General features: G+C 60.9%; 2 protein-coding genes across 2 annotated transcripts in view; one reads left to right on the forward strand and one right to left on the reverse strand.

The window, feature by feature from the left end:
- BTBD2 (BTB domain containing 2) overlaps positions 1-568 on the forward strand; it is a gene marked incomplete at its 5' end in the record, with an annotated part of 4,217 nt that extends 3,649 nt beyond the window's left edge. Inside the window, one exon of the mRNA XM_027908274.1 lies at positions 161-568. Coding sequence (XP_027764075.1) covers positions 161-164 — 4 coding nt within the window. The remainder of the gene's footprint in view (positions 1-160) is intronic.
- A 4,173-nt stretch (positions 569-4,741) lies between these two features.
- Positions 4,742-26,871, reverse strand: part of CSNK1G2 (casein kinase 1 gamma 2) — a 39,492-nt gene continuing 17,362 nt past the window's right edge. The window contains exons 2-12 of the mRNA XM_027908273.1: positions 19,030-19,527; positions 12,248-12,288; positions 11,543-11,612; positions 11,083-11,231; positions 10,446-10,680; positions 10,148-10,233; positions 9,755-9,839; positions 9,537-9,685; positions 9,029-9,112; positions 5,775-5,881; positions 4,742-5,285 (exon numbers count right to left, since the gene is read on the reverse strand). Coding sequence (XP_027764074.1) covers positions 5,231-5,285; positions 5,775-5,881; positions 9,029-9,112; positions 9,537-9,685; positions 9,755-9,839; positions 10,148-10,233; positions 10,446-10,680; positions 11,083-11,231; positions 11,543-11,612; positions 12,248-12,288; positions 19,030-19,216 — 1,248 coding nt within the window. The 5' untranslated portion in view covers positions 19,217-19,527 and the 3' untranslated portion in view covers positions 4,742-5,230. The remainder of the gene's footprint in view (positions 5,286-5,774; positions 5,882-9,028; positions 9,113-9,536; positions 9,686-9,754; positions 9,840-10,147; positions 10,234-10,445; positions 10,681-11,082; positions 11,232-11,542; positions 11,613-12,247; positions 12,289-19,029; positions 19,528-26,871) is intronic.

Consider the following 26,871-nt stretch of genomic DNA (forward strand, 5'->3'; position numbering starts at 1 on the left):
AGGGTCCAGATTCCCACTATGGAACCAAAGGACTGCGCAAGGTGATCCACGAGTCCCCCACGACGGGAGCCAAAACCTGCTTCACGTTCTGCTACGCGGCTGGGAACAACAACGGCACCTCCGTGGAGGATGGACAAATCCCAGAGATCATCTTCTACACATAGTGCTGCTCCCAGCCCAGCCTGGACTCGACCGTCCCCCGGCACCTCCCGAACTGAATCTCTGGCTGAGTTTGACCACACCAACTGGAGCCACACTAGCCAAAGGTCTCGGTGAAATCATTTCAAAGCTCATGTCCTGCCTTGTGCTAGTGCTGCTGCTGCTCTCAGGTGCCAGTTGAGCTGGTGTCCCGCTGCCAGCCAGGCTGGTGTCCCAGTGCCAGGCGAGCTGGTGTCCCAGTCCCATTTGTAGGTTGTCTGTGGCTTGTTGTTTCTCACCTCCTGATTAACCCCTATCTAACAACGTGCGGTTTTTTTGGACTGTAATGAATGTAGATGCTTTTCCACCAGTCAGAAGCAAGGAAATGAGCGGCTCTGGTTGTGGTTTCACCTGGCAGGAGATCCCCCTGCAGACAGGCACGGGCAGGGCTGGGGGGCCCATCCTCTGCTCCAGCTCAGCAGGCGAGGCCAGACCACTGGGGCTCGGCCAGCCCGTGCCCAGCACCTCCCTCCCTCCCTCCCTGCAGCCTCAGCACTCACAGCCAGCTTCAAAACTTGGGGGAAGTGGCCTCTTCCCTGAGGCTTTGCTGTTCCAGCACTACATGATCCTGAGGGAGACCTCAAACCCACCCCCCGCCGGAGGGTCCGCGGCGCTTTCCTGCCCTTCTCCCCGGTCTGTGACAATCAGTTGGTGACAGCGAGGTGACCTCCCTGTGGAGAGGGAAGGGACAGGCCCTCCTGCATCCTGAGTCCCCGTGGTGCTGCTTCCAAACCCCTGTTTCAGGCACTGGGGGGATGCTCAGCTCACCCCCGGGCAACCCCAGCACAGGGCACCTGCACTGGTCAGTACTGGTGGTTACTGGTTGTTGCTGTGCTGGTCCTTTCAGAGGGTTTGTCAGTGGAAGCAGAAGGGCACCTGCCTCACCTGCCCCCTGTTCCTGGGCATTCCTGCTGGTTCCAAGCCTTCCCTCCGTTCCTGTGCCCTGTGGGAGCAGGGAGGGGGCTGGCTGTGCCCTGCCTGGTAACTCAGCAGATGGACAGGGATGCACCGAACGGTTCAGGAGAGCGTGGAATTCTCCCACCCAGAGCCTGTGGAGGGCAGGCCCAGGAGGGAGATGCAGCACTCACAACATCACCTGCTGAGCTCAGTGACCTCGAGGACGCCCCTCTATGCCCGTTCAGGGCTGGCTGCTCCCCCTGGGGTGGGGAGAGGTGGGTGCTGCTCCTGGGGCTGCCTGACCAGCCCCACGGTCACTGCCTGCTGGGGGAGGCCACGGGAGGAAGCTGGAATGAAGCTCAGCTTGGCTGCAGGACTGGAACCAGCAGAGCCTGCGTGGGACTGGCTGGGGTTCCCCTCGTGGACCCCCTGCTCTGCTCCAGCACATGGAGGAGCCCTGTCACCCTCCTGCCACCGGATTCCACTGCTGGGACTCGAAACCTGCTTGTCCTTGGCTGGTGCTCCTTTGCTGGGTAACGGAATCCCCTCCTCTGGCTCAGTCCTGGGGCTGTGCCCTGTGCTGGGAACACCCTGCACCTCCTCACCTGCAGCTGCCAGAGGCGCCCAGAGCGTGTCCTGTTCTCCAGGAAAACAGTGTCTTGTCAGCCTGACTCCAGTGGGATGGTTCTGATACGGCCAGTACTGAAAAATAATAGAAAAAAAAAAAAAGAAAAAAAGAGAAAAAAAGAAAAAAAAAAAAAAAAAGAAGAAAAAACCCCAAAAACCTAAGTGGGTCCATGACTTGGTGACTGAACCTGACTCTGTGCAATGCAAACAGTGTTGTGAGGTGGATTCACAGCCCGGGCACCCTCGGGATGTAAATAAGCTGCTCCTGCTGCTGCCTCTCTCCCAAAGGTGGTGGGGACGTCACTGCTGGCACCCAGGGGGGCCCTGTTGGTGCCTCCCCAGGGGGGCTGACCTGGGTTCAGGTGGAAATGGCGGAACGATGGGATTTGAGAGAAGCAAAGCCGCGCACTCGGCTCTGGGAAGAGCAGGGTGGGGCTGGCCCTGCCCGGCCGTGGTGGTGCCCTCCCTGCTGCTCTTCCCTGGAAGCCTCTGTTCTCTTCTGTTACCCAAACTCTCATCCCAAATCCCACCTTCCTGCCCTCCCCCCACGGGGCAGGTCTGGCAGTGGAGGGAGAGGAGTCAAACTCTGAACGACACCCGAGCAATTTCTTGTTCTTAACAGCTTTTCCCGCAGTTTGATGCAATTCTGGCTTTTTGTAGATAGATGAATGTAATTCCTTGTTGGACATGCCTGTTCCCAAAAGTATGAGCCATCCTGTTGTACCACGTCACCTTCCGAGCGGGGCGGGGCCGTCCCCTCCGTGCTCTCGATGAATGTATCCGACGCTCTCGTTCCGTGTTCACACTCTGCTTCTGGCCAGCTTTGTGATTTGTAAATAGGAAACAATAAAGACGCCCAGGTTGTCTTTACGAGGTTTCTGTCTGATCTGAGGAGAGTTTGGTGGCTGCTGGAAGGTCAGAGGGAAGGAAGGTGGAGGGGGCAATCTGTGCTGAGCTGGCTCCCCCCGCCCTTCTCCCCCAGCCCAGGGTGGGGGTCTGTGGCTTCCCCCTCCATGGGGTGTGGGATGAGCCGGATCCTTGGGCATCCCAAAGATGGGGGAGCCCAGACCCTGTGGGGACGAGGCCCTGGTGTTTGTCCAGGGGAGGGAGCAGGATGGTGCTGGGTGGGCGCTCTCTGGTCTGTTTTAGGACTGAATTTCTTTAATTGAAAGGTTTGGACAATTAAATGCACTGAAAGCTGCCTCAGCCTTTGTAGGGGCCAGCCCGGGTGTGGGGGTGAAGGGCTGCTCCCTGCCATGGGATTCCCAGCAGGGAGAGGCTGCGGGAGCAGGGATGAGGGCTGGGAGGGAGCCTGGGCAGGGGCAGGCCGGATTCGCTCCCTGATCCCACCTCTCAGCCTTTCCTCCTGCTGCCTCACAGGAGAGAAGAGATGGATCTTCAGCTCCACAGGGTTCAGCAGCAGGAAAGGCCCACGGGCAGGGGACAAGGAACCCACCCCACCCCATCAAGCACAGAACGCAGAAGCGTTGGGTTTTAAAGATTTTTTTTTTATTATCATTTTTTGCTTTTATTAAAAAAAAAGCCCCTAAATTCTATGGCTTCCAGGAAGCATCAGAGAAATTGAAATGCCGTTTCTGTACACTTGGTTTTGTTTTTTTTTCTTTTTTTTTTTTCTTTTTTTTTTTTAAAGCAGTAACTAAACTCGCAATGGAACAAACGCTCTCACGTACAATCGCAGTATTTGGACTCCTCGCTGGAAGGACAGAGAGTCCCGGGCTCGGGCCGGGGACGGAGCCGGGCACACCGGGAATACCGGGAATACCGGGAACACGGAGCCGGGAACACCCCCAAGGCCGCGGCCCTTCCCCTCCGCGGCTCCTCTTCGGGCTCCGCCGGGGCTGCTCCGAGCCGACGTGCTGAGAAGGGGCCACTTCCAGTGAAAATTTAAGGCGATTTTTTTTTTTTTTAAAGATTTGTTTGTTTGTTCGCCTCGCTGGGGACACGAAGGCAAACGTTGCACGTCCCCTCCCCGCCGTGGCCAGAGACACATCAGCAGCTGGGGCTGCCCTGCCCGGAGGAGCCAAAGCCGGGCTTTTGACATCCCGAATTTAGGACCGAGAGGGGCCCCGGCGCAGTTCCCTCCCCAGGGCCCCCGTGGGAGCCCCCCGTGCCCCCCCAGCCCCCCCCCGAGATGGTCAGTTTGGACAAATGTTTCGAAGCAGCCACAGATGGTCCCGTCCCTCCCCCGCCCCCCCAGCACAGCCTCAGCCCCTCTCTGGGGGCAGAACAACAGGGTTTTGGTAAAGATAAGTGTGTGTCCCCCCCAAAATGTGTCACAATCAATACACACGACAGCGCACGGGGTCAGTCACGTGGGGAGCTGCGGTGCCCTGGGGGTGGTGAGGAGCACGGGGGGGTGTGGGGGGTGTGTGTGTGTGTCAGTTCCAAAAACTCCAGTTCCTCCCCGCCGGGGGCAGGCTGGGCCCTGGCACCGGTGCAGGATTCCGTGGTGGGAGGATGCCACGGCAGGAGGATGCCACGGTGAGGGAATTCCACGCTGGCAGAGCCGGTCCACCCCGCTGCCCTTCACCGCCCCGCGCTCGCCACGTGCCTCCAGCCCCAAACGTGGGGCTCGGACCGTGAAAAGCAGCGCTGCCCCTGCCCACACCTCCGACATCCAGCCCCAGGACACGGCAGCGCCACACGCGAGGCTGCTCCGCTGCCCCTCCCTGCTCTGCCACCGCCATTCATGGGTCCCTTTGGTCTCGGCCGTCCCTGTCCCTGTGTCCCCCCCGGCCCCCGGGAGTCTCCGACCCGCTCCCGGAGGGCCCGGACGGCGCCTGTATTGCTCACAAAAGTGCATCGTAAATGAACTGTAAACGCGTTTCCTCTCCCCGCCCCGCGGCCCCGGCTCCCCTCGCCGGGCGGAGCCCGAACCGCTGTCACCGACGGCCTGACCGAGGGGGGACCCGGCGGGGGGCGCGGGGCGGGGGCCCGAGGGAAGAGCAGAATTCGGTAACACTGAAGATGACGGTCAAAGACTGACGACTCAGCACTCTGCACCGAGACTCACTTTAAATTAACTTAAGAGACAAAGAAGCAACAGAAAAAAAAAAAATATTCCTCCTTAGCCCACTGCTCTCGAAATTGTCTTCGTCTTCTTCTGACAGCGACGGGTCAGAGTCTGTAGTTGATCCCCATTTCGGACTAGTTATAGACTCAAAACAAGTGACGCCGTGGATTTGTTTCGGTTTCCTTTTTTTTTCTTTCTTCTTCTTTTTTTTTTTTTTTTTCTGTTTGACGGACGCAGGAACTTCAGCGAAGTTGGGCTTGGTTCGAGTAAACGGCCACGCGCCGGGCGGGTGGCGGAGGAAAGGACAAGCAGTTTGGGGAGGCCCCGCTCCCCAGCTGCGCGTGGGGCGCTGGGGGAGCCCGTCCGGCCCGGCCCCCCCGTCCCCGTCCGGCCCGAGGGGCCGCGGGCTCCGCGGGTCAACATCCAGCCACGGCCAGAGGGAGAGGAGCCGTCGCGGCTCCGCCCGGCCCCGGCTCACTTGCGACGCTTGGTGGTTTTCCTCTTCCTTCTCTTGAAGAAACAGCAGCACCTGGGGACAGAGGGACCCGTCAGAGCCTGGGTCGGGCACCCCCATGGTCAGGGGGCACAGGGACCCCTCGGTGCCTCGGTGAGACCCCCACGTGGGCAGAGCTGCGTGGCAGGGGCTGGACCGGGGACACCACGATGGCCACGGCAAGTGACACACCTTTCACAGCAAGTGGCACCAAGCAGGGGAATGACACTGGCCACGGCATCCAGTGCCAGCCATGAGGGCCAGAGCCAGGGGGCTCCAGACAAGGAGCAGCCGGATCTGTGCATCCCCTCTGTGCACGAGCCAGGTGGGAAGGGCCGGGTGGGGTGGCCCTGCAGGGACACCCCTCGGGGGTGACAGGGGACAGCCGGGCTGTTCCTCCCCGCAGGGCACAGGACAGGGCACAGGACAGGGCACAGGACAGGGCACAGGACAGGGCACCGCGGGGCAGCCGCCGAACCCGCTCCCAGCGCGGCCCCGGGGAGGGGCAGCGGGGCTGGGCCTTACTTTGTATCGTCTGTCACCTCCACCTCGGTGGGGGCTGTGATGGGGGCGTTCGAGTGTCCTGCCGTCGGGTCGTCTGTGTTCAGCTCTCCGTTAGTGGAGCTCATCACCTGGGGACAGACGGGAGTCAGCGGGGGCAGCCCGGGATCCACAGCCCCGTCCCCTCCCCGCGGCGGGGGGGCAGCCCAGCGGACCCCCGGGCTCTCCCCAGGAGCACCGAGGTCCCTGCAGGCACAGGATGGTGCCCTGGCCCAGAGCACAGAGCTCAGTCTCGGTGCTGAGCCCTCCCCGCAGCACCAACACGGAGAGCTCCGGTCCCAGCGCCTCCGGGAGGATCCCGGCTCGCATCCCACCGGGAGAGGGGCTTGCCGGCAGCTCCTTGTGCAGGAGACACAGCCCGGGGAAGCCGAGAGCTCCAAGGACACCTTCCCACGGCGGAGCAACCGGACACGGTTCCTGCTCCCCGGCCCCGAGACCAGGCACCGCCGGGCCTGCGGGACCCAGCCCAGCGCCCACCCCGAGGGGTCCTGAGCTCCTGCCGCTGCCAGGGCAGCAGGGGCGGCAGAGTGCCAGGCTCGGGGGGACATCCGAGCCACCAAAGCGAGGACAGGGCCGGCACAGGCAACTGGGAGGGGCCCGAACGCCCTTCCTGCGCCCGCTGCCCGCAGGCAAAGCCAGGAGCTCCCTGGGGATGCACAGGGAGGCTCCCCAAGCGGCTCGGCCCCACTGAGGAGCCTCAGCCTCCCCCAGACCCACGGAGGAGCTGCCACCCTACAGCCAGTGCCCAGCCAGCGGGGCCACGTCAGGATACAGCCCCCCAAACCAGCCCGGAGACCCCCGAGCGTGTCCCCTCCTTCCCCGCAGCGCCGGGCGCAGGCGGAGCTCGGCAAGAGGGTTTGCGGGGCGGGAGCAGCGGAGGGGAGGGACAGGAGGGACAGGAGGAGCCGGGTAGAGCTCGAGAGGGGCACTCCCTCGGCTCCCCCCCGGCCTGCCCGGCCCCGCGGCGGCAGGAGGGGCCCAGCCGAACCAGCACCATCACCGCGGAGCAGCAGGAACGAGCGACAGCGGCGGGGACGGACGCAGAGACGGAGGGAGCAGCGCAGGCCCGGCCGGGAGGACCCGGCACATGGATGTCCCACCATCCATGCGGGAATGGGCCCCCAGGCCCGGGGGGGCAGAGCGGCAGCGGGCGGGAGGCTGCGAGGGCGGAGAGCGCGGGGCTGACGGTGCCAGTGCGGGACGGAGGCGGGGACACACGGCCAGGGAAGGGAAGAGAAGCAGGGTCGGAGCCGGCGCTCCGGTCAGGGAGGTGCCCTGCTCGTCGGGCACTGCTGGGACGAGCGGCACTGAGGGCAGAGCGATGCCCACCCAGCTGCCACATTGCCGTGTGGCACAGAGCCAGCTCTCCATCCGTCCATCCATCCACCCACCCATCCATCTCCAACTGCCCTCCCAGTCCCCTCAGCAGCACCAAGGGAGCCTGGCAGCCCCCGGGAAGCAGCACCAGCCTCGTCTGCGAGCCGTGACCGTCACGTCACACACCGGGGACAGGCAGCACGTGCTGCAGCCGAGGCAGGAGCCCGGGACGAGGCAGGAGCCCGGGACGAGGCGTGGCCCCGGGGCGGGGGAGCGGGGCTGATCCCGGGTGGCTCCGCTCCCTCCCGCGCCCGCCCCTGCCCTCGGCGCGTGGTTTATGTACCTGGACGGACCCCCCGAGCCTGCCGGCTGCCAGGTGAGCTCCCACAGGCTCCTCGGCAGGCTGCCCACCGGCCTGAGGATCCCACAACTCCGTCCCCTCGGGCGGCTGCTCGCGACAGGCAGGAGGAACAGAATGAAAAGAAAACAAAAGAAAAAGAGGAAGAATGGGGAAGAGAAGGGAGGAGTGGAGGAGAAAGGGATGGGAACAGTGGCAAAAAGGGAGTCGAGAAAATAAGACATGCAAAAGCAAAACCATGACCGGAGCAGATCGGGTTTGTGGTTGCGGAGGGTGCTCGGTGCAGCTCCCAGAGCGGGGACACCGGGGGCTGTGTCCCCCTGCCACCCACACACCCCCCTCACAGCCGCCCCCAGGCAGGGTGGAGCAGGGCCAGCCCCGGGCCGGGCTGGTGGCCGTGTTTGGGAGCAGGCTGGGGTGGCAGAGCCGGGCCCAGACGGTGCCACAGCCGCTCTCCATGTCCCCAGGACGACGCGGAGCCTGGTGGGGCCGGTGTGGAGCAAACGCTGCTGCTCCTCCAGGGCAGGGGATGCTCAGCTGTTCCCACAGCCAAGCTCTCCCCTGGTGAGCAGGGCACGGCCTCAAGGCTCTAGGGACACCCTGTGTCCCCAGGCTGGGCACTGCTCCCATGCTCCAGGAGCTCTGTGCTCTTCCCACTGCTCTGGAGAAGGGATGCTGAACACGGTGCTGGACAGAGCAGACCCTGCTGGGAGCAAGTTCCCAGGAATGAGCCAGAGCTGATCTGAAGATGTTTCTCTCTCCCAGCCCCTGGGCCAGTGAGAGCCAGGGCTGTGCCAGGCTCCAGGAGCAGCCAGGATGCTCCAGGGGCACTGCTGGGTGGGGAGCACAGGGAGCTGCACCCCCGGCTCCAGCCCCTTAGCAGGACCTCTGCCCCCCACGGAGGTTCAAGAGGATGAGGTTTGCTCTGGGTGCCAGCATTCCCAGAGCTGTGTGTCCTGCACCAGGGCAGGACAGGCCATGGCACTGGCCCCAGAGAAGGGCTGGGCAGTGTAGCCCCTTTCCCACAGGCAGGGAGCTGCTGGAACAGCTCTGCCCGATCCCCGCCCTGGACTGCTCCCAGCTCAGCTCCCTGTGCCCTGGGCAGAGGCAGCCTCAGCACGAGGCAAAACGCTGCCAAGCTGCCCCACCAATCCTGCCCTCGCTTGTCCCGTGTCCCCATCCCTTGTCCCGCGTCACCATCCCCTCAGTGGAAGTGGCACCACAAGCAGAGCAGAGAGTTACCCCCACAGGACACGGCACTGGGGACACAAGTCCTCAGCCTGAACCATTCCCTCACCCACCACCCTGGGCTGGCCCTGCAGCTCAGTGGCTGATGCCCAGGCCTGGCACCCCTCGGCCCTGCCACAGCCCCCACGGTGCTTCCTCCTGCTTCTGCCAGGCCACAGGGGCACTGCCCTGGGCCCCCACGAGCCACAGGCCCAGGGCTGTGCTGGGGAGCTCTCCACAGACAGCACCGGGGGAAAAGGAATGTCCAGGCTCTGCCTCCACGCCCGTGGTCGCTGTGCCCTGCTGGGCAACTCACCTGGTGTTTGGTGTGTGGCTGTGCTTTGTCTCTGTTCGGGGGCTGCACCTGCACCTCGCTGTGCATCGTGCCAATGGGCGTGGGCTGGGGACACAAGGACAATGTCAGTGCCAGCACGGAGCCCTCCCGCTGCCCTGCATCCTGATCCCACCTCTGCCCCAACACACGAAACCCCCCAGAACCAGCCCTGATCCCAGTCCCCTACCCCTGTCCCAATGGCTCCACGTGTGCTATCTGGTTGCAGCGAGCCCACGGAGGGTGCCCATGGCAGAAAATGAGGTGCCAGCCCTGCTGCTGGGGTCCCCTTGGCTCCAGCAGCCTCCCATCCCATCCCTGTGTCACATCTCCAACCTGCTGGCACTACAGCCCCAGCCTGGAGCTGGGGACTGGTGAGGATGGATGGAGCTGATCCCTCGGGCACAGGGGACGGTTGGGATCTGCATCCTCCCTGGCTGCTGGCCCTGCTGCCCCTGGGGTGCCCTGTGCCACCCAGCCCCTCCCCACTCACCAGAGGCTTCCCTGCCCAGTCGTATTCGTAGTCGAACACGTAACCGTTCCTCTCGAACAGGTCTGTGAAGAGCTTCCTCAGGTAGTCATAGTCGGGCTTCTCGAAGAAATCCAGCCGCCGCACGTAGCGCAGGTACGTGGCCATCTCCTCTGCGGGGACAGGGGGTCAGGGGCCGGGCACGGGGCTGGGGACGGGGCCAGGCAGGGCAGGGCTCTCACCTGGGAAGTTCTCACAGAGCACCTCCACCGGGGTGGCTCGTTTGGTGTCACCGATCTTCTGGTACCTCTCCTTCAGCGTGTCAGCCTGGCGGGGACATGGGGGGGTCAGCGGCACCTCCCCGGGGAGGGGCAGAAGCTCACTCCCAGGGAATTCCCTCGCCAGGGCAGGTCTGGAGGACAGCCACCAGGGAGTTCAGAAGAGCCACTGTGAGAGCAGCTGGGACTCCCCAGACAGGGGGGACACACGGACCCTACAGCTGCTCAGCACAGCGAGGGCCTGGCACGGAGCTCAGATCTGCTGGGGTGCCAACCCTCCAACACCCCGAGGGTCAAAGCTTCCCCCCCCGTGCCAGGGCAGGGCCAGGCCCACGGGCAGCAGGAGCTGGCAGTTACCTTGAGGCCTTGCCAAGGCAGGCTCCCGCGGAGGAAGTACATAAACATGTGCCCTAATGCTTCCAGGTCGTCCCTGCGGCTTTGTTCTGCACGGAGACAGAGAGACACGGGCATGTTCCCACTGCAGACACTGTCCCTGTGCCCACCCCAGGCCCTGCAGCACCCCAAACGTCCTGCCAACACCCTGAAGAGCAGGGGAGGCAGTTTGTCCCCAGCCCCACCTCTGAGAGGGCGGATCTCATTCCCTGCAGTCCCTCCCCCTCTGCCCCGAGGAAAGGCTGCCCCGTGCCCAGCACACCTTTCCCGAGGTGGGTGTTGATGCTCATGTAACGTGCCGTCCCTGTCAGGCTCTTGTGCTCTCGGTAGGGGATGTGTTTTTTGGTCTCGGGGTCAATGTACTCTTTGGCCAGGCCAAAATCGATGATGTGGATGGTGTGCTGCCGCTTGCTGCCCGGCCGCCCCACCAGGAAGTTCTCCGGCTTCACATCTCTGTAGATCAGGCTTTTGGTGTGCACATACTCCATCCGTGTGATCTGGGGCACAGGGAGGTGTCAGTGCCAGGGCACACACACCCCTGCACCCCCTCCCCTGGGCCCTGCCATCTGCCCTGCTCCCCCCGGCCTGACCATCCCCACAGGATGAAAGGAGGGGAACGTCAGATCATCCCGCCCTGGGAGACAACCCCAGCCCAGCTGCACCTTGGACACACAGGGAGGGGCTGTGTGGGGGTGAGGAGAGCCCTCCTTGACCAGGGAGGGGGTGAGGAATGGGAGGAGCAGTCTGGGATGTGCCCCCTGCAACCTGCCGGGCACTGGCTCATCCCTCCTCCCTCCATCTCCCCGTGGGGTGACCCCTGTGCCCACCCCCTCCGGGTGCCCCAGGTGTGCCAGGTGAGCCGTGCAGGGCCCCAGGGGAGGAGCAGGGGCTGAGCTCACCAGCTGGATGGCGATCATCAGGACGGTCTTGAGCGTGAAGGTGCGATCGCACAGATCAAAGAGATCTTCCAGGCTGGGTCCCAGCAGCTCCAACACCATGGCGTTGTACTTCCCGCAGGGGCCAAAGTAGTAAACCTGAGGAATTCCTTCTGCAAGACACGGAGCAGGGGCTGTGTGGGGCTGCAGCAGGGCCCTGCTGTCACAGTCACACCACTGCCAGGCAGGGACAGGGCTGCAGAGGGGGGGATGGCCCAGCACTGCCCTCCCTCCTGCTGCAGACAGCCTGGCCCTGCTCTTGCAGGCAGCTCCATCTGCACCCCTGACTCTGCTGTGGGGAGAGGGGGGGAAAGAACTAAATCAAAAGAGATCAAAGATTAGACTGTGTGTAAAACCAGCCCCTCCCCACCGAGCAGATGGGCAGGAGCTGCTCAGGACCCCACAGCTCAGCCCAGCCCCATACCTGCATTGCCGAGCTGTTTGTAGAACCGATACTCCAGGTGCAGCTGGGGGGCCCGGGACTTTATGGGTTCCTTGGAGGAGAGAAGAACAGTTAAATAGGGTGTTCAGGGGGTCTGGCTGTCAGACACCTCCTTCACGTGCTGGCAACAGCTGGAATGAGTATTTGGGATTGGGAAGAACTGGTGTAAAACAGAGATGAAGCTGCAGGGGATGATGAGAGAAAATCAGCCCATATGGGAGCCAGATCCACCCTGGCCAGAGATCTGGATGCTGGGGTAGCCATGAATGGGAGCAGGTACCAGTGGGACCACTCCAGCCTGAGGTCCCTCTGCTGCTGGCACTGGCTGAGCACAGCACAGACCATGGGCAGGGCTGGGAGAGGAGAAGCCTCAGCTCCTCCCTCCCCAGCCCCAGATCACCCCACCTGCAATGACGTGTGTTCCCAGCCTGCCCTGGATTCCGAGTGGTGAGCGGAGCTCCCCCCGCAGCCTCCCATCCATCACATCCCAACCCGCTCCCATCCATCACATCCCAACCCGCTCCCATCCATCACATCCCAACCCGCTCCCGCTCCCATCCACCACATCCCAACCCCCCCTCCAGCCTCTCCAACTCCTGGGGAGGGGCAGCATCCTCCTTCCCCGTGGCCTGAACATCACCCCCCCTCCCCAAGCACGGGGGACTCCCCCCTCTGACAGCCACTCACCAATTTGATCGCTACGTACTCGTTGGTGTAGAGGTTCTTTCCTGCAGGGAGAGACAGGAGAAGGCAATGGAAAGCAGTCCCTGCACCACCCCCACCGCAGCCCCCGAGGGCTCCCGGGCTCAAAAACATCCTGAACAGGTTCAGCAGCTCCCATAACACCTGAACAGGCCTGGAGGCACGAGTGGGAGCAGAACCCACTGTGGGGAGTTGCAACACGCCTGGTTATCACCCCCAGGTGGGGGATGTGGATTCCTCTGGGATGGGCAGGATGCTGGGGGCCGGAGCCAAGGCTGCTGGGAGGGGGCAGCATCCCAGTCCAGGCCTGCAGGGATGTGACTGGGCAAGGCAGGAACGAGGCTGGGACTTGGTGCTTCTCCCCTCATGGACAGGGGGCTCTGGGAGGGGTGGTCAGAGCCAGGGGACACTGGGCTGTGGGTGGCCAGGAGGAAGGACCCCTAGGATCACCTGGCAGGGCTGGAGTTGCTCCTGGGGATGGCACACACGTGTGTGCATGTGTGTGTGTGGATCAACCTCATCCCTGGGGATGCTCCCACCTGCCCGAGGGTGCAGGGGAAGGCAGGAGCAGATCCATGGAGTGACCCATGGAGCTGCAAAGAGGGCCAGGAGCCTGGCTCTGAGTGCCCAGGGGAGCTGAAGGGGCAGCCCCCTCGAGAGCTCCACCCTGCACTGGCCCTTTCCCACCCGTAACCCTCAGAAAGGTTGAGCTCACGGTGTCTGCACATCGTCCAGGGGTGCCCGAGAAAGGGTCACACCCGGGCAGTGTCAGTACAACCTCTGCCCAGGCCCAAAAAGGGCAGAGATGAGAGGTCTGCAGGAGCAGATCCGAGTGTTTCCTGCCGGGGAGGTGGGAGTTAACGGCAGCAGGTTCCCTTCGGAGCCGGCAGACACGCGATCCCGGCGTATCTGATGGAGCTGCATCTGTCTCCTCGGATTTTCTCCAAGCAATTTGCTTAGGGAACAAGCTCCTCCTGGCATAAGATTTCATCTGCTCTGACTGCTGCTCTCCACCTGAAGCAGCAATAAATCCTCGCCGGGTGACATCAGAGCCAGCTGCTGAGCGCCAGAGTCGGCGGCAGGATTACGGGAAGAGGGATGAATGGGAGATATTAATGGAGTGGCTCCTCCCCGGGATGGGCTCTGCAGCCAAGGAGGGGCTCAGTCCTGCTGCCTCCCTGACCCTCTCCCATCCCAGGGGACCTCTACCTTTGTCTCCTGCCTCTGCATGAACCAAATCCCTCCAGGGCGATTAGGGAGTAGGTGATTTGGGAGGGAGGAAGGTCTGGCGGGCACAGCCTGAGCCAGATCCAGGGGGTTTGGCCCATCACGGACTGGCATTTCCTGGGGAGGAGGCAGGACATCCCCCAGGCCTGTGAATGGCTCCACAGAGGAGCCCTGCAGTCCCAAAGGATGACTGCTGCCTTCAGGGAAGAATGTGCAAACAGAAAAACTCACAGCTGGGTTTTCCCTGGGTCTGAAGGGGGAAAAAATGTCAGGATACCTGCAAAAGAGCTCAGCGCAGCAGGGAGGTAGAAGGGATGGAGGCAGGAGCATCCCCAGCAGGGCTGGGATTGGAGAGCTCCACCCTGTTCATTAGGTGTCATCTGTCCTGTCCCCACCACACTGTCCCCCTCCTCCACGGCTCACTGGCACAGAAAGACACCCACAAAACTGCTCTGGGAGCTGGCAGTGTTCTCCCAGCCCCAAAAACGGGTCCAAATCACCCGATACCCCCCCTGTTCATCCCTTCCTGTAATGCCCAGGAGGCCTGGACACAGCTGATGGACAAGAGGGGCAGCAGCAAGAGCACAGACTGTCCAACCACCCCCTCTGCTTCCCTCCCCCAGCTGAAGGAAGGTGCAGAGAGCAGAACCAGCCTGTCGTAAGAACTGAAAAAAACAGGACAGAGGAAGCAAGAGAGCGAGAAGGGAGGACTGCAGGGTCCTTCCACACCAGGGAATTCCCCACTCCAGCTCCTGGAGCAGCTCCCATACCGCCCAGTGCTCACAAGGGGGTCCCTTTAACACCCAAAACGTGGAGCCAGAGGTGGCTTTGCTGTCCCCTCCGCAGGGATTTGGCAGCACTGGGCTCCAGCACCTGCTCCTGCACATCAGGGCAGCCCAAGCAGGAGCTGAGCTCTGCCCTGCTCCCCATCCAGGTGGCCTGGGGTCATGGAATCCTTCAGGAGGGAAGAGCCCTCTAAGGTCATCAAATCCAATTGTCAGCACCACCACCACGTTCACCACTAACCCATGTCTCCAAGTGCCACATCCACGCTTTCTGAACAGTTCCAGCGATGGTCCCTCCACCACTGCCCTGGGCAGCTGTGCCAGTGCTTTACAACCTTCCAGAGAAGAAATTTTCCCTAATCTCCAACCTAAACCTCTGCTGGTGCAGCTGGAGGCCGTTCCCTCTCCTCCTGTCCCTGTTCCCTGGGAGCAGAGCCTGACTCCCCCCAGCTCCCCCCTCCTGTCAGGGAGTTGCAGAGCCAGAAGGTCCCCCCTGAGCCTCCTTTTCTCCAGGCTGAGCCCCCCCAGCTCCCTCAGCTGCTCCAGACCCTTCCCAGCTCCATTCCCTTCTCTGGACACACTCCAGCCCCTCCAGGTCCAGTCCTGAGGGGAACAGTGAGCAGTAGTGACACTGCCCTGTGCCCTGCCTGGCATTGCTCCTCCATCGTGTCACCGCAGTGCCCGTGCTGGGAACCTTCGTGCCATGGCCCTGCAGCAGCAGCAGCAGCAGCAGCAGCACAGAGCTGTGCTGGGCACAGCTGGGCACTGGGACAGGAATTTGGCTTCCCCAGTGGCAGGTGATGTGAAGAGGAGCACTGGATAAGGCAGCCAGGCCAGCCCAGCACTGCCAGCGCTGCCTCAGGCCGGGCAGTGACAGCTCCTGTTAAACCAGGGGTTTAACACCATCAGAAATAAACCCAGACCTATTTCAGAGCTTGACCTTCCTCCAGAGGAGGCTCTGAACGACCAGGAGGAAAACCAAGCGTGAGCCACCAGCAAGGGTGAGCAGGAGCAGCAGGCAGGGAGTGCCTGGGCCCTTCCAGAGACACCCCTGATCCACCTGCAGTGTGTGCTGGGCCTGTGGCTCCCACCTCTGGGAGGCTGAGCCCTTGCAGGGAGGTTGGAGGGAGGATTCTGCAGGGCCCAGGACAGCAGGGTGTCATGGGCAGGGCACTGACCCACACCACAAAAGGTACCCCCTTACCCCCCGTGAGCAGCTGGGATGCTGCAGGACACACCTGAGAGCCAGAGCTCAGGAGGGCCTGGGAATGTCCCCAGCCCCTTCAGCTGGGACAGGGCCCTGGCACAGAGCAGCAGTGACCCGCTCCTGGCTCACACCCCACACACACACACACACCCACCCACCCCCGTGGTCTTCCCCTCAAATTCCTGGGTTTACTTTTAAAAATAAATTCATTTCCAGCCCTTAACTCCAAAGGAGAAGGTTCCAGGCTGCCAGCAGAAATGCAAGCAGCGGGCTGGGGGGAGAGGGGTGGCAGCAGAAAACCTGCAAAAAGCACATTTGCAGGGGTTTACTGCAGGGAGAACAGAAGCAGCAGCTGCTGCCAGGTCCCCATCCACCCCTGCACCCCACTCTGGGCTGGGGCTGCCCCGGGGCAGCTCCATGGCACGGCCTGGCCAGGGCACTGCCCTTGGGCAGGGCTCAGGAGGGGGTCAGCAGGGAGCCCCCTGCCCAGCCCAGGCAGAGCTCAGGGTGGGGGGGCCTGCACAACACCCCAGTGCTTTGGGCTCATTTGGGACCTTTCTGGTTAATGCCTGAGTGTTGCTCCTCTCCACTTGCCCCAGCCCAGCCCAAAGCACCCCTGGGCAGCTGCCTAGGGGGGGCCTGCCCCAACAAACCCTCGCTGGGAGCAGCACAAGCCTGGCCTGGGCACAGGAGCTGGCAAGGGTTGAGGGTTGCAGATCCCAGTGCCAGGGCACACGAGGCACCAGCCACACTCCTGTCACCCTGCTGTCACCAGCTTCCTGCTGGCCTGTGTTTCAGAGGGCAGCATCCCACCCCAGCACCGAGGTGGGCTGGCTGTGGGCAGGGGGGAGCTCAGGGGGCTGCAGGCACTGCCCAGGGATGGGATTGGAGGGGCCCAGGAGGAGCTGGGCTGGCACTGGATCACAGCTGGAAGCTGGCAGGGGGAGGGACAGGCACTCAGCAGCTCGGGGTGAAGCCCCAGGACATCAGCAGGGAACAGGACACAAACCTGCCCCCCTGCCCCAGAGGAATGGGGCTGCTCCAGTGAGGAACTGGCCAGCAGTGCTGTTGGGCTGGGGCAGGGCCTGGCACCACGTCTGTGCCTTGCCCAGGCTGCCAAGGCCAGCGGGACCGTGGAGAGGCAGGATCCACAGCACAGCCCTGGCAGCCCCAGCTCCCGCACACGTCATTTCCCTTCTGGCTTCCCACAAGTGCCTTATGCCATTTTTATTTTTAATATTTAATCTTTAGACAAACCACTTTAGGTTTTGGACACCCCTGTGCCCAGGAGGACACTTGTCTCGACCAGGAGCAGCTGAGCTGAGGCATCGTAAGGACAGACCCCCACGTGCCTCTCAGGGTGGTGGGGAAATTGGGCAAAGTGGCACCTTGTTTTAGGAAGACAACATCACCTTCCTCCATCCCCACTGCTGGGAGCTGCAGGAGTCACCTCCATGTGGGTTTCTGCAAGATCTCCTGGTTTTCGGTAAGAAAGGAAAAAAAGTCCAGAGAAGATCTGGGAGCTTTTCAACACTGAGCCACAGTTTGGCCTCTAAGCCCAGCCTGCCCTGAGGACCAAATCCTCCGTTCCCAGGGGAAAACTGAGTGCCCAGCAACAGCATCCCTGCTCATCACAGCAGGATCCCTCTGGTCCCTCGCCATTCCTCTGCAGCTGCAGGAATCCCTGCTCCCTGTGAAGCCCTGGAAGCACTGCTGAGCCCTGCTGCAGAGGCAGGCACACCTACGGAAGGGAGATGTGATTTTAGGAGGAGAGCCACATAGCTGTGGCTTCCCCTGCCGCGAGCAGATCCTGTGCTCAGGCCTGCCCCACGTTACGGCCAGGCCCTGCAGGGTGTGCCAGGGCAGGGAGACCACGTGAAGGGAACTGGAAGCTTCTCTTGCTGGTGGCAAGGACAAACCCTCGCTGTGAGATCGACCGCTGCGGTGCCCGGAGCGAGAGAGCTCCCTGCTTGTCCCTCCAGCCAGGAGCAAACCCAGCCCAACTGCTCCCAGGGCCCTGCAGAGGCTCTGCTGGGAGCAGCACAACTGCCACTTCCACAGACAGCCCTCAGATCCCTGGGACACTCCTGTCCCCTCGGTGGAAACGAGGGAGGCCAAGGTAGGGGGGGGGTGTCACAAAGCAACAGCCACAGCTCCAGCCTCCTGCCCAGAGCAGGATCCTGGAAGAGAGCTCAGACCCACACATCCACCGGGGGATGCTCGCTGGCTAGCAGGGAGAAAAGAGGTGGAAGGACACAGGTAGACCCTGCAGGGCTCAGAGCCCTCGATCCACCCCCTCCCTGCTGGCTGTGCAGGGACTGAAAGGAGCAGCAAAGTTCCCAAGCACCTCTCCTTCCACAAGCCTTCCACAAGGTCTGGAGGAAGGCTCAGAGCTCCTCACAAAGCCACAGGAGAGATGGATGCTCCTGTGTGGAACAGGGGAACCCCCTGGCTGGATTTTAAAGAGGGCATTTCCCCAGCTCTGCAGTCAGGGGTGATCCCGTGGGGACATTCGGGGACAGGCCTGGCCCCATCTGCCCAGCCAGGGCTCCTCCCGCCCAGGGGGGCACAGTCAGGGCAGGTTTAGCTCAGAGCTCGGCTTGGGGAGGCCCTGCTTAAAATACCACAGAGCAACAAGGCCTGTGGCTGTCCCAGGACTGGCTCTCTGCCCCTTCCCAAAGCGCTCACAGCCGAGGACAAGGCTGGGGCTGGCAGGGACTCCATCCACACATCCAGTGTGCATTCCTGGAGACACCCAGGCTGTGCTGAGCAGCGGTGCCTGGCACTGCCAGGCCTCTCCCAGCTGCCTGATGCCAAGTGAAGGGTTAACAGCTCGCTCAAAGCCTCCTGGGACATTCCCAGTCGTGGGAGAGGAGCAACCTCCCCACCCTCCAAACTGGCGTTTGCTTGAGGAGTTTCCTGATAAACTCGGTTCAAAATGGAAAGTGACCACAGAAGGTGCTTGGGTTTCATTCCTCCTTTCCTCTCCCCTGCACAGAGTTTTAGGAGAGTCTCCCAACCAGCTGCAACAACTGGAGAATTCACCCAGGATAAAACACTGACCCTGCATCCCAGAGGTTTGTCCCAGCACAGTGAACACCCTCAGGCCCCCACGGGCTCCATCCCCTCTCCTGGGCACAGTGGGAGGGCAGCACCCTGGGCACAAGCAGGGGTGAGATCTGGTGAGCACACAGTGGTATCCCCTAAAACATTCCTCACGGAGCGCTGCTGCATTTGGGGGGGACACCCAGCCCAGTGTGGGCCACCACCAACAGACAGGGCCGAACTGTAACACTCTCCCTGACAAACCCAGAGGGTGACAGGCACAGGGAGGAGACGGGAACACCTCTGTGGTCAGTGCTTTGGGCTGGGTCGGGCCTTGGAAGGTCAAGCCCGGCGTGAAGGAGGAGGCTCTGCAGGAACAAGGGCAGCGTCAGCACCCCGGTGCCAGCGACCACAGCTCCTCCCTCCTGCCAGCAGCAGGAGCAGGGTGCCAGGGCAGTGCCAACCCCAGCAGGTACAGCGAGGACAAACACGACCCTTCTCACCTAGACGGAGCTCCCCGAAATTGCCGCATCCGATCTTCTTGCCGACGCGGAAGTTGGGACCCACCATTAAGACTCCCGAGTTGGTTCCAGCGCCCCGGCTTCCATGACCGCTCCTTCCTCCACCTGTCTTGGACATCCTTTTACCTTCCTCCAGCTCCCCTTTCCCTCCTCTCTTATCAAAATCCATAAGTTTGTGATACCCCGGCCTCTCCACGGTTACGCTGCTGCCATACAAATCCCAGAGCTGCCGAAAATGGGTGGGCGAGGAGGACACAAGCAGGGCTCTTCCTGGTTAATACACCATCCCGGGGGGCGGGGGGAGGGCGGGGGGGCGGAGAAGGAGGGCGAGGCGGCCACCCAAGGGTGCTGGGCTACTGAAATGTTAGTGCTTCCCGAGGTCCCGCCGGGACTGTCATCGTCGCCGCTCACAGGGAGGTCTTTGGTGGAGAGAACATCCTGTGGAGAGGGTGCTCCCAGCGCGGCTCCTCGGGCTCCCAGCTGTGGAAAAGGAGAGGGAGATGCATCAGTGAGAGGAGCCCAGGGGTTGTGGGCTCCAGGTTCCCGCCCCCAGCCCTGCAGGGCCCCTCCAGCACCGCAGAGAATTCCCATGATGATGACAACTGAGGGGTGGGAGGAGCTGGGAGAGGTTATCAGGTCCATCACAAGGTCCCTGGTGCTTATAAATAAATAAATAAATAAATAAATAAATAAATAAATAAAACCCTGGCAGTGGTTGGAGGTGAAATGCTTGATGAGCATCTTCCTGTCAGAGCCAGTTGGGAGTGACGTGGGGACAAGAGTGTCCCCATGGGGAGGGGCTGATGGGAGACCTTTGGAGGCACCAGCCCAGGCACTCTCCAGGCTAGGGACTCCAGGAGCCCCCAGGAGCAGAGGACACACGTAAATCCTGTGTTATGGGGCCCACATCAGGCCTGGGACTTCCCAGGAAGGGAAAAGAGGATGTTCACCTGCCTGGGACAGTCCCTGTGGGTCCAGAGGCCACGACAAGCTGAGTCAGAGCACTTCCCCCCAGCACCAGCCCCCGCTGTGGTGGGCTGGGACCTTCCTGCCAGTGACCCTGCCCAGGATGCAGCGGGTTTCTGTGGAATGACCACAGTCTGGACCCAACAGGCTGGGCCAAACAGGAACCCAGGACTCACTAACACCCTGCCCCCTTCCCTGGAGAGCCCCTGGTCTCCCTCCTGCCTCCTCCTCTGCTCTTACCACCCAACCTGGATGTTTGGGCTGCTGGCAGCCAGCTGGGCAGGTACCCGTGTGACACTCACTGGGAGCACCCGCTGGCCCTGGGAGCTTGTCCACACCCTGGGAGGGCACTGAGAGAGACACAGACCCCACCCCTCACACACACTAATTTCCCCTCACACCATTCACCACCTTCGGTTTTGCTCCCAGCTTGACCCTCGGCAGCCTCCCCACCCCTCCTTGTCCTCCCTCCCAGCCCCACTCCCTCCCTCACCACCTTCCTCCGCTCCTCTCTGGGCTCCTGTGACGCCACTAAAACCCCCCACGATGCCCCCCGAGAGCCCTCAGTGCCTCAGCCTCATGTTAACCCCAGGGGTTATCCAAGCAAACCCCCGCCCCTCCAGTGTCAGCTCCAGGAAATGAGCACACTGATGCTTGGCCATACCCTGTAAAACTTTTTACTGGCTCTCAATAGCTATTAATAACAACAACAACAAAAAAGCTTCTTGTGCTAAAGGGGGCGTGGGGGAAAGACGACACCAAAGCCAGAGCTCAGCAGGGGGAAGGACCGGCCGTGTGAGGGTCCATGGGAGCTGCTCCCAGAGACTGCCCCCCATTCCCAGCCCTCTCCTGACACCAAATCCTCCTCAGGGCCCACCACGCTCTCCAGGAGGGGCTGGAGCTGCAGGCTCTGCAGGGGCAGAGTGATGGGGCCATCCTGCCTGTTCACGGACAGGGAAACAGGGAGCCCTGTCCTTCCCCGCACACTCCAGCACCTCAGGAGCATCCCCAGAGCGCGGCAGGCCAACCCCCGGGGGACCACCCTGCTGCCCGGCCAAGCTCTGCCCGGCCATTCCCTTCCCCCTTCCCGCCCGTGCCAGCAGGAAGCGGGGTGGGAGCGGCAGGAGCGGGGTTGGGAGCGGCAGGAGCGAGTGGGGGCTTCCCCGCGCTTTGTTCTGCCCCGGGCGGGCTCGCACGGCCCCACACGTGACATCCTGCCCATTCTCTGCTCCCACGAGGGTTTCCGCCGCGGGCTCGGCACTCTGCGGTGCACAAACCCCCCCCGGCCCATCTCCCAAGCCCCGCGGGAGGACACCGGGAGTTGTTCCCGCACCCATTTCACAGCTCTCTCTCCCCGGCTGTGGGAGGGGCAGGCACAGCCCAGGCTGCTCCGCGAGTTCGGGGCTCGAATCCGACCCCCGTGCCCAGTCCTGGGGCGTTCCTGGACGGGCTGTTGGCACAGGGAGAGCCCTGGGAGCGCCGGCGCTGGGGGTTAAGTGATTTGAAGAGCTCCGGGCCGGCCTCTGCACGGGGATGTCGGACAAGGAGGTGAGGCAGAAGGGGAGAGTTAAATCCCGTTTAAATCCCGTTTCCTGCGAGCTCCGGGAGGCTGTGCCCTCCTCCCCCGGCAGCCGAGACCGGCCCTGGCAACAGCCCAGTCTGAGGCAGCTGGGCCAGGTTAACATCCAGCAAGGCCGCAGCTCAGATTCCCCCCCCTGCAATGCCCCCTTCCCCAAATCCAGCGGTGAGAGCAGCAGGACGTCACTGAACCGCATCCCAGTGAGTCAGGCAAGTGATGCTCCCTCAGCCTCTGCCCACCAGCGTCTCCACGGGTGAGCAAGGGCTGGGAGGGATCTATTTTAACACCCCAAGGAGACACAGTGGCTCCCCGGGCCTCGGGACAAAAGCAGGACCCACCTCTGTGCGGTGTCTGCGACTGCTCAGGTTTTCCACCCCATGCCATAAAGGGATCTCTGGCCTTTAAAACTGAGAGCAGCCTAATTAGGAACAGAAACTTTTGGGAAAATCCCAGGACTCCCAAGAGCTCTGGAGCAAACAAAACCCGTGTTTGTTAAAACACGGCAGCCTCTGGATGAGTAACGGGGACCCAGACCCGCCCCGTCCTCCCCCATTGGGAAGATGCCCCGGATAAATCTGATGTCACCTCGTTCCGTTTTGCACAGGAATCCTCACCCAGAAGGTCAGACCGAGGCAAAGCAGCCTCAGGAAAGCACCCTCCACGCTGGATTTTTTGGCCTGGGATCAAATCTGATGCAAGACGAGACTAAGAAAACTTGTTTCTCTCTTTGGGAGGGAGGGGGACGAATAAGGAAAAAAAAAAAAAAAGAAAAAAAACCACCAAAAAAACACAAACCCTGAATTGGCCTGAAGTTTGGCAGAAGAAATTCCAAAGCAAGCTGTGGTCTTAAAGCAAATAAGCACTGCCCTGGGGTGTTTGCAGGGCCAGTGCTCCCAGCCAGGATCCTGCAAGGCAAACAAACTGCAGGCAAGTGCAAGGGGGCTTCAGCACCCCCGAAACAGAACCCCAGGAATGCTGCAAGTGCCACGAAGGGGGAAAACCCACACCCCCTTCAGAAACCCAAAGAGGGGGTTTTTGTTGAAATCCCGGCTTCTTTTTCTTTGCCATCTGGTTTGGAGCGGTTCAGAGCCGCTCCAGCCGCATTTACAAGCTTTTCCCTGCGGATATGAAGGTGAGAAAAACGGATTGGGGGCTGGGAGGAGTCACTGGTTGTAGTTTTTTTCCTTAAAAGAAGAAAAAGCTGCAACGCTAGTGCTACCCCTTGTCTCAGTCCAAAATATCAAGGCTCAGTTAAGTTCCTGCCCGAATCTGCAAGTCCAAAACGCCGAAAATTTGTCTTTTTAAAAATCCCTTTTCCTGCAGAGTGAAACCTCCTCGTGGCTGCCGAGGAGGGACTCGCACAAACCATCTGGGGCACATTGTTCTGGGCCCTTTGTACACACACACCATGTTCCTGCCTGAACGAGGTTACAGCTAAAAAGGGGGCAAGACAAAAGAGGGGAAGGAGGAGAGGAAAAAACAGCGGCCCAGAGCAGGGAAATGGCTGGGGAAGGTCAGGGGGCAGGGCCGTGGCGCTCCTCGGAACAGAGCCCGGGTGTCCTGGGGCAGCCCTGGCTGGGCCAACGCTGCTCCCTCCCTGCCACAGTCCTGATCCCCACAAACCTCGGGGATGGCTCCGTGGAGCTGGTTCCCCCTCTGGGCAGGGAAACGCAGCCGCTTCCAGATGAGAGGGAAGGGAAAGCTGCTTGAGAGCACAAAAGAGAGAAGCCCCTGACACTCCGCAGCTCCAAGGACAGATCACCGCCAATCAGAGGCTAAAAATAATCCCAAACACCCCAGTGATGACCCATCAGCCGGCTCCCAGTGCAGAAATCCAGACCAAAAAGCAACCGGTGGCCTCGCACAGCTGGAACCGAATCCCAGTAAATTTCAGAAGCTGAGGAGGCCGATGAAGTCTGAGCTTCCAGGGGAGATCAAAAGTCTTAAAACAAAGCACAGCCTTAAAAGCTCCTCGGTGTGAAGCTGCAGCCAGCCCAGGTGGTGCCTGCGAGGGGCTGGAGTTGAACAGTCTGTACCTGAGCTGCAGTGCTGAGAGCCAGCCCCGCTCCTGAGGGGACAGGGACAGCTGTGCCCCCACACAGAGCTCTCCCAAAACGAGGGGCCAGGCAAAGCCTCACCAGACTTCCCTGTAATGGCACAGCACTCGTGGCTGGGTCACCTCACGCTTCCCATCCAGCAGCACCCCCAAGTCCTTCCCTGCAGGGTTGCTCTCAGTCCCTTTTTATCCAGCCCGTTTCCATGCTTGGGATGGCCCCGACTCAAGTGCAGGACCTTGCCCTTGGCCTTGTTGAATTTCCCGAGGGTCTCACGATCCCAGCCTGTCCAGGGCCCTCTGGATGCCCCATCCCTTCCCACACCACACACCTTGGTGCTGATGGGCAAACTTGCTGAGGGTTTGGGATTTTTGGAGGAAACAAGACAGTGGTTAGGAGGGTTTTTGTTGTTTTAAACAAGGAGTCCTTCCCAGACTCGGACTTGGGGCAGTTCACAGCAGCCTTTTGCTTGGGCAGCAGGAGAGTTGTAAGTTGGAAGCATGAGCTCCTCTCCCTGCTTTTGCTGATCCAACAGGTTGCAGAGGGATTTCCTGAGCTTCCTTCACCCTGGGACACACACCTCTCCTCCGAGCCAGGACAGCAGCTCACCATCAGCTCCTTCCCACAGCTGACACGTTGGAGAGGCTGGGACACATCCACTGGAGAAAACTCATCCTGGTCCCTGCACAGGGAAGAATCCCTTGTGCATGGAGAGGCAGCACTCGGAGCTCCCTCCACCTGGGACCTCCACCAGCGACAGCTCCAGTCACGGGAGAGCCAGAGCAAACCTCCTTATGGCAAAGGCAGACTGGCTTGTTCTGAGCCCATTTCCTCCCCATCCCTCAAGAAAAGAGGAGATTCAGTGCTCTGACTGAGGAGCTCCAGGAACCTGGTGGAGAAGTGAGTTTGTGGATGTGAGCATCTCACACGAGGGCTGTGCCAACCCTGTCGGGACGGAGGAGCAGCTGCCTCTCGCCAACAACAGCCCTTGTGGAGGAGCTGGAGCAGCAGGGAAGGGCTGAAGGGGCCTTTATTCATCCCACAAACTCCCTTCAACAGCAGGCAGTCCTGCAAGCAGCCGCTTTCCCAGCAGCTTGTGCTGACTGCAGCCACAAGAACATCATCCCTGACCCAGCAGCGACGGCTCCCCGGCCTCCTCCCGATCTCCAGCGCTTTTCCAGCTCCCAGCGAGGCTGGAGCCAGCACAGCTCTGTTTATTCCCTCTCCTCCTTTGTAGGTTGGTGTTGGTGTCAGCACAACAGGAAGCTCTTGTTAAATAGTTTGTTACTTAACTGCTGATGCAGAGCCGCCGGGGAACCCGCGCGGAACGTGCAGCGCGTTCCGAGCGCCGGGGCAGCCTCGCAGCTCAGCTCCAGGGATCTGAGAGCTCTTGGCTCTGCCACCACCTCCCCGGGGACTCGGGCATGTGCTGGCTCCCTGGCCCTTCACATCCCGGCTCTCACACTGGGAGAACAACTCCCCTGCGCTGGCCTCGTCCGTTCGAGTCCCTGGAGGGACGTTTTGGCTCCCGAACGGTGCTGAGAGCTCAGCAACCTCCCCCTGCCTCCAGAGACAAGAGCCCAGTGACTGACTGAAGGAATTCCCCCCCCAGAAAATCCACCTACCAGACCTGCACGCACACAGGGACAGGGGCCCACTGGCAGGGGACATCCATCAGTCACAGAGGTACTGTTTGGATCCCCACGTCAGGCCTGCGGGTGCCAAAGGGCAGCCCAAAGCCCGACAGCCCATCTCCCCCAGCACCTGCTCACAATCCTCTGCATCCCTCGGCCCCCAAACACACACACAGCTCATCTGAGTCACCAAGGACACCTCAGACACAGCGCTGTCACCATGGCCACTGCTCCAGGAGTGTCTGAAGCACAGTTCCCCTTCCACTCAGAGCAGTGCTGGCTGGCTCTCCCCTCAGCGGGGTTTCACTTTGGCCCCACAATATTTACAATCAGCAAATCTGCATGGGCAGTTTGTCCAAAACACGGGGGTTTTTTTTTCCCCCATCCAAGTTGTTTCCTATAAAGAAGGAAAGAATAAAGCCAAAGCTCATGTTTCTATCACGATTCCTTCTGGTAGTTCAGAGTTAAAAAAAGACAAACCTAGAGACAACCAACCCACAAAACCCTAAACTGTAGCAGCAAAGCTTTTAATCCAACATGATCCCAGCATCCTTGTTCCAACCCTCCCCTCCCTTCCCAGCTCTTTGCTGAGAAGGCAGTCGGGGAGGGGAGAGCCCCAACACCTCAGGGTTACACACCCAGGAAAGGGTTATTTACCCCATAGCTCTCAGCCACATCCAAAAAAAACCCCCAAAAACAACCATCCAAGTCACAAAACCACCAGGATTTAAAAAAAAATAAAATAAATAAATCATTAACGAAATAATAAAGCATTTGGTTTCTCCCCAGAGTTAAGCTGTGCTGGGAAGAAGATGGATTTTTTCTTCCTGGCTTCCTCTGCCAGCTCTCATGCCTATTAAACTTTTCTCTAAATTAGAAGTGTTCTCCTGTTACTGGTTATTTCCCTTCCCCAGGAGATTTTCGAGATGCTGTGAACTCTGGTCAGCTCTTAACCTACAACAAAACCAAGCTGCAAATTGTTTCCAAGACATTTTCTCCCAGCCTCTGAACCCAAATACGGCCTTTTCATGGATTCCTAGGAATTTCCAGTATTTTTTTTTTTAATGGTCTGTGCCACATCCTCCCCCCTGTAAGGATGACAAGAGCAGGGTTGTACCCTGGCAGCAGGGACACCACCAGTTTTCAGTTTGGAACCAGAAGGCACCAGTGAAGAGCTGGTAGGGACTCATGTGATGGATGGGGTGAATTCCCTGCGCTGGTGGGATTTTAAACCAAACAATTTCCTCCTTTTGGGTGTCCCAGCCACGTGCCAGAAAACCCCTGGACCTGCAGGACCTTCACCCTGAGGTCTCACCACAGCTCAGGGTGGATGAGGAGAATGCCTGCCCAGCAGGCAGGGCTGGGTGTGCACAGCAGCAGCTTCCCAGCAGCAGGAATTCTTCTGCACCCAAAAATACTTGAGGGGGAACCAAGCCCCTCTTTAACCTCCTTCCACCTCCATTCCCAAGGAATGGGACCCACTGGATGCACGTTTGCTCCCTGCTCATATGAGAAGAAATGGAATCAGTGTGATTCTGGCAGTCCACATTCAGAACAACCTGGATCCTCAACATCCAAACCCAGAACAACC

Source organism: Empidonax traillii, unplaced genomic scaffold (genome assembly GCF_003031625.1).
Source record: "Empidonax traillii isolate 1590-97213 ecotype Southwest subspecies unplaced genomic scaffold, ASM303162v1 scaffold1669:size174073, whole genome shotgun sequence".
Classification (NCBI taxonomy): Eukaryota; Metazoa; Chordata; class Aves; order Passeriformes; family Tyrannidae; genus Empidonax; species Empidonax traillii.